The sequence below is a fragment of the Ornithorhynchus anatinus genome, chromosome 4, assembly GCF_004115215.2.
Source record: "Ornithorhynchus anatinus isolate Pmale09 chromosome 4, mOrnAna1.pri.v4, whole genome shotgun sequence".
Classification (NCBI taxonomy): domain Eukaryota; kingdom Metazoa; phylum Chordata; class Mammalia; order Monotremata; family Ornithorhynchidae; genus Ornithorhynchus; species Ornithorhynchus anatinus.
The window spans coordinates 46,012,062-46,023,536 of NC_041731.1; the positions used below are offsets into that span (position 1 = coordinate 46,012,062).

General features: G+C 52.8%; 1 protein-coding gene across 1 annotated transcript; it reads left to right on the forward strand.

The window, feature by feature from the left end:
- The first annotated feature begins 2,009 nt into the window (after positions 1-2,009).
- ARPC5L (actin related protein 2/3 complex subunit 5 like) lies at positions 2,010-10,576 on the forward strand. Its single transcript, XM_029063775.2, has 4 exons — positions 2,010-2,225; positions 6,589-6,661; positions 7,495-7,671; positions 9,705-10,576. The coding sequence occupies exons 1-4, from the start codon at positions 2,083-2,085 to the stop codon at positions 9,765-9,767; spliced, it is 456 nt and encodes a 151-aa protein (XP_028919608.1). The 5' UTR covers positions 2,010-2,082; the 3' UTR covers positions 9,768-10,576.
- The last annotated feature ends 899 nt before the right edge of the window (positions 10,577-11,475 follow it).

Consider the following 11,475-nt stretch of genomic DNA (forward strand, 5'->3'; position numbering starts at 1 on the left):
TGTCAGTGCTTAACAAATACCATCATTATTGTTATTATTATTTTGCGGGCAAGGGGTCCCTTAGACAAGACTGAGATACCACAGGTTGGTGTTAGAGGAGGAGTGGAGCGTGGGGACTGGATTGTAGTAGATCAGCAGGGTGAGGTAGGAGGGAGAGAGAGCGCTTAGAACAGTGCCTGGCACAGTGTTAGCGCTTAACAAATACCATCATTATTGTTACTATTCTTATGCGGGCAAGGGGTCAGACTGAGATACTACAGATTGGTGTTAGAGGAGGAGCGGAGGAGCAGAGCGCGGGGACTGGCTTGTAGAAGATCAGCAAGGTGAGGTAGGAGGGAGAGAGCCGATGGGGGAAGGCCTTAGAGACCATGGTGACGGGTTTTGTTGGATGCGGAGGTGGATGGGCAACCATTGACGGGTTTTGGTGAGTAGGGGGCGGTGAACTGACTGGTTTTTTTTTAAGAAAATGATCCGGGCAGCAGAGGGAAGTAAGGACTGGAGAAGGGAGAGAAGGGAGGCCGCTGCAGGGGTCGACTGCAGCTAAGGCCTTGGCCCGAGGGTGGGGTGGATGTCTGGCTGGCCCCTGTCCTTGCTGCCAATCAACCCTCCCAAATCCTCATTGCTTTATTGTATTCATTCAATCGTATTTATTGAGCAGTTACTGTGTGCAGACCCCTCTACTAAGCCTTTGGAAAGTACAGTTCGGCAACAGAGACAGACCATCCCTGCCCACCAACAGGCTCACGGTCTAGAAGGGGGGAGACAGCAAAACAAGTAGACAGGCATCAATGTAAATAAATGGAATTACAGATATGTACACAGCATTAATAAAATAGGGTCATAAATAATATATACAAATATGCACAGTGCTGTGGGGGAAGAGCGGGAGAAGGGGGAATGGGGAGGGGAGGGAGAGGGAGGGCTCAGTCTGGGAAGGCCTCCTGGAGGAGGGGAGCTCTCAAGAGGACTTTGAAGAGGGGAAGAGAGTTAGGTTGGCGGATGGGAGGAGGGAGGGCGTTCCAGAACAGCGATGGGAGAGCTCACCTCCTCCAAGAGGCCTTCCCAGACTGACTTTCCCCTTTTCCCTCTGCTCCCCCTCCTGCTCCTTCCCCCTTCACCTTCCCTCAGCTAAGCCCCCTTTCCCTCTGCTCCTGCCCCTCTCCCTTTCCCTCCCCTCAGCACTGTGCTCATTTGTATAGATTTTTATTACCCTGTTTAGTTTGCTCATGAGGTGTCCATCCCCTTGATTCTATTTATCGTGATTATGTTGTCTTGTTTTTGTCCGTCTGTCTCCCCCGATTAGACTGTGAGCCCGTCGTTGGGCAGGGATGGTCTCTCTCTGGTGCTGAATTGTCCATTCCAAGCGCTTAGTCCAGTGCTCGGCACCGAGTAAGCGCTCAAGCAATACGATTGAATGAGTGAGTGAATGAATGAGTGAGTGAATGAATGAATGAATCTCAGACTCCCAAGCCCGGGCTCTTTCCACTGAGCCACGCTGCTTCTCTAAAAATTAAGCGCTTCCTCCGTGCCGAGCACTGTTCTAAGCGCTGGGGGAGACACAGGGTGATCAGGTGGTCCCACGTGAGGCTCCCCGCCTCCATCCCCATTTTCCAGATGCGGGAACTGAGGCCCAGTGCAGTCCGGTTGCCCCACGTGAGGCTCCCCGTCTTCAGCCCCGTTTTCCAGCGGAGGTCACTGAGGCCCAGAGAAGTGACTTGCCCCCAGTCCCCCAGCTGACGGGGGGGGGGGGAGGGGGCCCGGGGGCGGGCGGGATTCGAACCCACCACCTCCGACTCCCCAGCCCGGCCTCTTTCCCCTGAGCCGGGAGGCAGGAAGACGACGGGGGGGGGGGGGGGGGGAGGGGGGAGGGGCCTGGGGGCGCCTCAGGCGGGGGCTGCCCGGCCCCCCCGCCCGCGGCGCGTCACTTCCGCTTCCGGTCCCGCCCCCCGCCCGCCACCGGAAGTGGGGGGGAAGGCGGGCGCGCGGCGGCTGAGGAGGCGGAGGCGGCGGCGGCTGAGGCGGCGGCTGAGGCGGCGGCGGGGCCGGGCTCCTTTTCCCTTCCCTCGTGGTGGTGCGGCGGCCATGGCCCGGAACACGCTGTCCTCGCGCTTCCGCAAGGTGGACATCGACGAGTTTGACGAGAACAAGTTCGTCGACGAGCAGGAGGAGGCGGCGGCGGCCGAGCGGGGCCCCGACCCCGGGGAGGTGGACGGGCTCCTGCGGCAATATCCTTCCGCCCGGATATCGGGACGGGACGGGACGGGACGGGACGGGACGGGACGGGACGGGGCGGGGCGGGGGGGGGGCTGCCCGGGGCCGCACGGACACAGCCCCGCGGCCCTGCCAAATACTGCGGAGTAGCCGGGCGCCGGGAGGGGGGGAGGCCGGCACACACACACACGGACAGGCACACAGACACAGACAGACACACAAACACGGACGCAGACACACACACACACACACAAACACACAGACACACAGACAGACACAAACAGATACACACAGGCACACCGTCACACAGAGACAGGCACACGGACACACACACACAGAAACACACGGACAGGCACACAGATAGACACAGAGACAGACACAGAGACGCACAGGCACACACAAAGACACACAGACGGGTACACACACAGAGACAGGCACAGACACAGAGACAGCCATGCACAGATAGACACACACACACACACACACAGATAGGCACACAGACACACTCCAAGACTGACACACAGTGACAGACACACACACCGACACACACAGACAGGGAGAAAACGGTTTTGGCGATGTGCGGGTCCCTTGATGATGATGGTATCTGTTAAGGGTATTTGTTAATCACTTATTATGTGCCAAGCACTGTTCTATGCGCTGGAAGAGATAGAAGGGAATCAGGTTGGCCCTCGTGGGTTCACGCTTTTAATCCCCATTTTGCAGATGAGGGAAATGAGGCCCAGAGAAGGGAAGTGACTCGCCCTAGGTCACACAGCAGACAGGTGGCGGAGCCGGGATTAGAACCCATGTCCTCTGACTCCCAAACCCAGGCTCAGCCACTAAGCTATGCTGAGCCCGGGTGTCGGGGTGGGGGGTAGGGGCTCGGCCCCGCTCAGAAATGCAGGTTTCAGAAGCGATCTTGCGAGGTCATTTCCCTGCTCTCGGGCCACCCCTAACCTCTACTCATTGGCTTAATGCTTAGCTCTTCCCTTCCTCCTCCCCCCCCCCCCCCCCACTCTGGGACTTTTAAATCATCTCAACAGCCATCTCTGGAGCTGCTCGGCTGAGCCGGGCATCACCTTTTCCTTGGCTTTGGGTGCCCACAGGGCCGGCCTCGGCCTGGCAGCAGTCAGTCGTCGCCGGGCTTACAGAAAGGACGGTCTTCCCTATGGCCCCCCGGACTCTGGCAGCTACTGGTTTGTTGAGCTGCAAACGGGGCACTTCATCAGATTCTGGACCTACCTGGGGGGGTGTCACGGGACCCCCAGCCTTCCAGCCATTTTAGAGGTGAAAACTTTAGTGCCACCCCAGTAGGAAGATGGCCCCTTTGTCTGATCCTGCTGCTGCTTAAAGTGGGGAGCAATTTGGCACTAGAATGGAGGCATATTTCTGTTAGGGCTGGGTGCTGTCAATCCTTGCTTCCCCCCCTGCTAGAATGGGCACGGAGACGTCCGGCGGCGGACCGGAATAGGCGAGGGGCTATTCCTTGGTTCTTTGGCAGGCGTGAGAGGTTGTAAAAATAATAATGATGATGATGGTATGTGTTAAGTGTGTGGCAAGCCTGTTCTCTGGGGTAGATACAAAGTGATCAGGTTGTCCCACATGGGGCTCACGGTCTTCACCCCCATCTTACAGATGAGGTCGCTGAGGCACAGAGAAGCGACTTTGCCCAAAGTCACCCAGCCGACAAGTGGCCGAGCCGGGATGAGAACCCAGGACCCCTGACTCCCAAGCCGTGCTCTTTCCACTGAGAGCCACGGTTCTTTGTGTAGAAAACGCCACCGCTTGGTTGCAAAGCGGTTTTAGGCCCAACTCGAGAGAGCCAGGAACTGTCAAGAACACCGAAAATGGGTACCCTACCGTGTGGAGGGGATGTGTTCTTCGAGAATTTTGATTTCAGGTTGTAGCCCTCACTCGGCATCCAGGGGCACACCTGTACGTGCAGTTGTGGTTTTCAGATACAGTGTTGCTTTCCATCCCGTTTGCCCGACAGCCTTACAGAACCCACGGGCAAAACAGGTTCCTCGGGCAGAACGATTTTAAAAGTATGGGAAATGCTAGCCACAGGTTAAGGGGAGGGATTTAATAGTTCCTTGATAGTAATGAGCTCATAATAGTTGTGGTATCATTAGGTGCTCTCTGTGAGCCAAGAGCACTGGAGTTAGAAGATAATCAGGTCAGACACAGTCTCTGTCCCAAATGGGGCGCTCGGTCTAAATAGGAGGGAGAACAGGGATGTAGTCCCCATTTTACAGATGAGGAAATGGAATCACAGAGAAGTGAAGTGGCTTTCCCGAGGTCACGCGGCAGGGCGAGTGGAGAAACCGGGATTAGAACCCGGGTTCTCTGACTTCCAGGCCTGTGCTCTTTCCGCCAGTGCTCGTCGCTGCCTCTTCTTTTTTGGGTAGGCAGTGGGGATGGGAAAGTTTCATCAACCTGCCGGAGTTTAAAATAGCCAGACTTCTTTAGGGACCTAACCCAGATTGTGCTACTCTGAAGCAGCTTGTGCCGAGCGCTGAACGGAGAGAGGGGTTTTAGCAAATGCGGAGATTGAGGCCTAGGAGAGGGAGGGAAGAGGAGAAGCTGTGACATTTCGTTAAAGTTAACTAACAGCTTTGAGGAAAAAAATAACTTTTGGACTATTGCAGCCGTGGCAGGATTGAGGAGAAGAGCAGCCCGAAAATAAAGATTCTCTCTTAGACCCTAACCTCCTGGAATCAAGAATTGAACGGCCAAGAAGTGATTTCACTTCACATGGAATCGCATCGTCGACTTCTTTTAAAAGATTCTGATGTGGATATAAATCGACGGTGATGGATAGGTGACCTGAACTCTTCTTTTTAAGATTTAGCTGTGACTGGCTGGCCTGGGCTTTCCGGTCCAGTTCGGAGAAGATCTTTGAAACTGAATTGACAGCCCAGTGAGTGTCCAGACGGAAATAGGCTTTGGATTATTCTGTGCCTTGACCTTCTCTGTGTGGTGGGTGCTGTGGGTGGGAACTCGTCTTTTTTTTCCTTAAGTGTTTTATTCGCAAGGTGCTGAGAAGGCACTAGACGATCTTCTTCCGTCCAGCCTACCGGAAGTGTCCCAGTTGTAGGAACAGAGCAGATCCACCTGCCGTCACGACTCACGAATCGCTAGGACCGGGCCTTCCTCATGGCCATTTCCATTGACTCTGTGTCAGTCAATCAGTGGCATTTATTGAACGCTTACGGCGTGCGGAGCCCTGAACTGAGTGCCTGGGGGGAATACAGTGCATTCATTCGACCGTATTTACGGAGCGCTTCCTGGCTGCGGAGCACTGTTCTAAGCGCTTGAGTACAGTACAACAGAGTTGTTAGGCACGTTCCCTGCCCACAGACAACTTACAGTCTAGGACCAGAGACAGACATTGATATAAATACTCAAATTACGGATATGTGCATCAGTGCTGTGGGGCTGAGGGTGATGCGATTTCCCGATGCCCAGAGGATTCAGATCCAAGCCCATAGATGACGTAGAAGGGAGAGGGAGTCGGGAGAGAATGGGCTTAATCGGGAAACCTCTCGGGGAGATGTGACCTTAATAAGGCTTTGAAAAAAACGGGTGGGAGAAAATACCAAAATCGGACTGATTTATAACCTGCACGTATAGGGAGAGGCCGCCACCTGCGAAAGGGCATATTTAAACATTGCCTTTTCTATTTCATCCCAACCCGGCCCCGAGGATATCCAGACAACTGACTGATAGTTCCGACAGGTGAAGAAAGTGGTCGGTAGTAAGCAAGAAAGCCCTGCAATGGTCGCCCTGCAGCGCTGGGGTAGATAGAAGATAATCAGATGTGACACAGTCCCTGTCCCACATAGAGCTCAATCCCCTTTTTACAGAGGAGGGAACTGAGGCCCAGTGAAGTGACTTGCCCAAGGTCAGACAGCAGACAACAGCAGACTAGATAGAACCCAGGTCCTTCTGACTCCCAGGCCTCGTGCTCTGCCCACTAGGCCATGCCGCGTTGTGCTAAGCTCTTGTGAGAATACAACAAGATTTGTAGTGCGGAGATTTTTTTTTTTCAAGTCTCCTCGGGAGGGAAAACTGTCAGAGCTGGGGCAGGCGGCTCATTCCGTGCCTTTGCGGAGCACATCCGGATCCGCGGGAGCGCCCGAGCCTTTAACCCCCACCCTGGCCTCTCGCCCGCCGCCCGGGAACCGAAAGGTCGGTCCGAGCGGCACGGAAAGGGCGTAGCCGGCCCCCATCGCCTGCGACCTCGTATTCGCTGCTCCCGGGGAGGCGGCTTACCGGAAAATCCTGTTTGACTCCCTGATCCGTAAGAACACGGTGGTTAAATGACACGTAAGAATGATGCAGATTCTGACCGATCCTTGACTGGAGGTGATGCACAGGTGATATGCTCAGAGCTTTCCAGGCAGCCTTACGAAACTCTCCTGTTAATACGAAGAATCCAGCCGTGAAGGTAAATGGGACGTTGACTCTTCCAGCGGGATGAGCCCCTGGTGCGCATATTTTCCGGGAGACCAATGGCCCCGGGCGAGCCGGTTAGTACAGCTGGGGCCGGGACAGAAGCAAAGCTTTCGATAAACCATAGCGTTCACCGTCAGCTTTTTGATGCATCACGGACCACCGGTGAAATCCTTGCCGAACATCACCTTGATCTCCCGCAGAGGACCTTGGCTGTCCATAATGCTGGGGTCTTGATGCCTAAATACAACCCTTAGAGCACCAGGGTCCGAAAGCGGGCCACCTTTCTAAATAATGATGATGGTATTTGTTAAGCGCTTACTATGTGCCAAGCGCTGTGCTAAGCGCTGGGGTGGATACAAGGTCATCAGGTTGTCCCACGTGGGGCTCACAGTCTTCATCCCCCTTTTACAGTTGAGGTAAGTGGAAAGTCAGTTCAGTGACTCGCCCAAAGTCACCCAGCTGACAAGCGGCCGAGCCGCGATCAATAATAATAATCTTGGCATTTGTTAGGCGCTTACTATGAGCAGAGCACTGTTCTAAGCGCTGGGGGAGGTACAGGGTCATCAGGTTGCCCCATGTGAGGCTCGCAATCTTAATCCCCATTTTACAGATGGGGTAACTGAGGCACAGAGAAGTGAAGTGACACCCACAATCACACAGCTGCCAAGTGGCAGAGCTGGGATTCGAACCCACGACCTCTGACTCCCCAGCCCCGGCTCTTTCCACTAAGCCTCGCTGCTTCCATCAAATGCCTTCCAGCCTCCTGGGCACCGGGAGCGTCCCTCCCAGCCTGATCCTCACCCTCTCCTTCTCGTCTCTCCGCAGGAACGTGCCCAAGGAGTCGTCCTCAGAGTTCTCACCAACTTTAGAAGCAGTGAGATCGAGCAGGCCGTTCAGTCCTTAGACAGTGATGGGATTGACTTGTTAATGAAGTACATTTATAAAGGATTTGAAAAGCCTACAGAAAATAGCAGTGCCGTCTTACTTCAGTGGCATGAAAAGGTATGTGTGCGTCCGTCCTCCCCCAGCTGGTAGTTAGGGCCGGCGGGGCCCGCTCCTCACCGAGCTAACCACCGCGTCCCGGCCGGTGAGTCATTCGTAAACGGTGAGCTTGATTTTATTCGTTCCGTTGGGCGTACTGAACGTTTACTGTGCGCAAAGCACTGTACTAAGCGCTTGGGAGAGTACAGTATGACGATAAGCCCCACGTGAGACAACCTGATTCCCCTGGGTCTACCCCAGCGCTTAGAACAGTGCTCGGCACATAGTAAGCGCTTAACAAATACCAACGTTATCATTATTATTATTATTATAAGCGGATACGTTCCCTGCCCACCACGAGCTACCAGGCTAGAGGGGTTTGGAAAATTATAGTAATGATGATGATGATGGTGATCATAGTATTAAGCCCTTACTATGTGCTAAGCTGGGGTAACCAGATGATTATAAGAGGCAGAGTCCCTATCCCACATGAGGCACACAGCCTAGGAGGGAGGGAGAACAGGTAACCCCCCCACCCCCCCCAGCCATTTTACAGATGAGGAAACTGAGGTACAGAGAAGTTGGGTCACCTGGGTCAGGTCACCCAGCAGGCAACAGGCAGGGAGGTCGAGTAGAAACTGGGCTCCTCACTCTATCCTCTAGTCGCCTTTGGTTTTCAAGTGTATTTGCTTGTAAGGTTCTTGGGGTGTGTCTCGCGAGATCACCAAGGCGGCTCTTTAGCCGTCTCCCCGCCCAGCGGTGGCCAGCCCAAAGAGGATGTTCCATTTTCGGATCAGCGGTGGACCAGTTGGCTTGCTCCCAGCGCGAATGGTGGCAGCTAGCTGGCTCTCTCCCCCGCCCCCATGCTGAGGCTAGAAAAGGATCCAACTTTCCGAGTTTCTTCTTGGCTTTAGTTCTGGCTGCTGACCCACTTCCAGTTCTCGTTGGGCTGTGCTGGTTTTCACTGATTGGACACAGGCGGTGGCCAAGCCGTCTTGCCTCTCCCCTCGGGGTTCGCTTGCTTTGCCAGCGAAGACAAACATTTGTCTTGAGGAGGAGTGCCACCAGTATGTTCTGTCTTCCCCTTTCCCTCAGGAGAGAGGCCAGGGCTGCTTGCCCTTCACATCTTCCCCTGGACAGTTGGATTAGCCACCGTTAGAAGTGATGAAAAGCACCCTGGGCTCTGGGCCCCGAGAGAAGTGGAAATTAAAGTGTTCCTACAAATAAGTACTGTAGCCGTGTCGAACAAATAAGTACTGTAGGCGTGTCGTGTTGTGTTCAGCCTAGAAACAGGGACCGTTCCTGCGAGTCCAACAGCTGCAGCTAATGGATGGGCCGAGTAAAGTCCAGGGTGGAGTCCCACGGGCCTTCCTGGTGCCTTGTTTGGTCGGTAGGCGTGGTTTGAGAGGCTTTCTCTCCGTTCCCTCTCTCCCGCTCCCTCCTTCCCTCAGTCATTTCAGTGGAAAGCCTCATTGGTGAGAGCCTGTAAAAGATGATTCCCAACCCTTGCCCAAGAGCAAGGTCCAACAGAATGGTGATTAGGGTAGTGGGGCTCTAACATTCATCTAATCTGAGTAAACACGTCTTCTACTCTGTTCGTTCTCAATGCGCGCCTGGATGAACACAGTCTCGTAAATAGTCCTTTTAATTTCCAGTCCAGTCGAATGCCCGTTTGATCGTCCCAAGTTCACCCTTCGTGCTGTAGTTTAGGACGTGGAGTAGCCTAGCCCTCGTGAGTTCTCCAGAAGCTATATGCAGTGTTTTGTTTTCCCCTTCCACTAAAATATCAGTGCTAGTAGCCGGGTGTTCCCTAAAGGGTCTTTTCCAACAGCAACGGGGGCTGGTTGATTAAAGAGCCCCTCTTCGTGACACCGGGAATTTGGCACGTAAAGGATCATCCCTCTTCTAGAGCAGCTCTTCTCGACCGTTTGCCAGAAGCTCAAACTCAAGCTCCTTTGACTGACTTTTGGCACGTAGGAGTGGTTGTTGCTTGACGTGAGGTTGCCTTGTTTGTGGGCGATATTTAACGGTGTCCTCTTTTTCCACTTCCACAGGCCTTAGCGGTAGGTGGATTAGGTTCCATAATAAGAGTTCTTACGGCAAGAAAGACTGTTTAAAAATTATTAACTTTACGTCAAGATGACAAGAACGGTTTGGACCCAAGACGACGATGGAACTAGCCGAATGACAGTGGGCCTATCTTTCTAGAAATTACAATCTATTAAACTGTTTGGGAACACTTGTTTGCTGAAACGCTTTTTATTTTAGAGGTGGAGGGAAAAAAAAAATCACACGTCTTGCTCTGTTTTTTGGAAACCTTCTGCAGGATCTGCCGTCCCCTCTTCCTTTGTCTAAGTATCATACGGAATGGACTTAAAATGTAGATTGTACATTAGAGAGAGAGAGAGATAAGCGATGCCCAGGACCACCTACGAGTGGTTATGTCTTTGGCAGAGGCAGTATTTTGACAAATGTTGTGGAGGAAGGCGGGTTTGTTCAGGAATATTCTTTCTAGAGGTGGTGGAAGCTGAGGGGTGGGTGGGGGGGACTTGGTTTTATTGCAAAGTGCCTACTGCATCAACCGAGCTCTGGCCGCGTTACTTTTTTGGTGCGTCTTGCGAAAGGGCAGAGGATGTCGCCGTACGGAGACAGGTGAATTAGAACTAATCCCCGCGAGGATTAGACGGGTGGATTTGTTTTTAAAATCCATGGAGCTAGTCCGTGGTTCACAGGCATTCTTATTTGAACTTCACAGCAGCTGCTGGGTAAGCAACGCATTTGAGTCTCGATCCCTAAGCTGCAGTGGCGCTGATTGCAGTTTGATGTTTTACTGAATATTTATTGTTCCTTTCTTACCACTCTTGGTTTTTCTCGTATGTACATTTTGAAATTTAAGTTAATAAAGTGCCAAACATATTTAATACACTGTGCTGGTTTTTAAGAGTGTTCAATGGTGTGCGGTTGCTGTTTCGTTCTAGGAACGCTCACGTGAAAAAACCAGGGGGAGGGTCTCTCCTCATGAGGGAGCAAACGATCCGCGTACTCGTGGTGCGGGGATATTGCCAAAAATTGCCCAAAACCTGGCCATGCCGCCTCTAACTAGACTTACCTCGAAGGACTGTCCCACAGGCCCCCGTTAAGACGGGGGGGGGGGGGGGGAGACAGGGAAATGGATGACCTTCTCCAAGTCAGTGCAGATGTAGGTCATTTGTAGGGAGGCAGCAGCGTCAATTCCACAACTCCTGTTAATATTCCAAAAAGCCAGGGGTTGGGTGGGGGGCACTTGAAACAGAAAACTGCACTTCTGTGCTGCTGAGGCAGCCTCCAATTCCCTAACATTAGATACAAGCTTGGAAATATAACAGCAACTACTTCACCTTCTCTCCTCCTTTCCATTAATATCACCCAGTAGGAAAGGTGCTGCTGACCCTTAACTTGAAATAAATAGTCCACTCCATTCTCCTCTAGAATAAAGAGCTTTAATCAAAAACGTATTGCACCCCAGGTGAGTCTAACAGCAGATTTTGTCACATAATTCACACTCCATATTTACAATAAGAGATTAAAAGCCAATGCCCCAGACAAAGGACTGTTCCTGTAGATCAAACCAGAGCAGATCTTATACAGATAAAAGTGCGTTAATTACAAAACATACTTACATTCCTCTTGCTTTTAAAGCTACAGGAAATTCCACATGCAAGGAAGCCCGATCAGCCACAAATGGATAATCTTAGCAGCCGCTCAGGCTAGAACAAGACCGTCCCACTGCTGTGATTTGTGCTGAAGGGGGGGTCTGCTAGCCCTGCACTGAGGGGCGGGGAAAAT

Bases quoted from the DNA above. Each gene is read 5' to 3' on its own strand.
- ARPC5L (XM_029063775.2), top strand. From the start codon at position 2,083: ATGGCCCGGAACACGCTGTCCTCGCGCTTCCGCAAGGTGGACATCGAC. The intron at 2,226-6,588 runs ATATCCTTCCGC...GAGGTGATGCAC, and splicing joins GTGGACGGGCTCCTGCGGCA to AGGTGATATGCTCAGAGCTT. The intron at 6,662-7,494 runs GTAAATGGGACG...GTCTCTCCGCAG, and splicing joins CGAAGAATCCAGCCGTGAAG to GAACGTGCCCAAGGAGTCGT.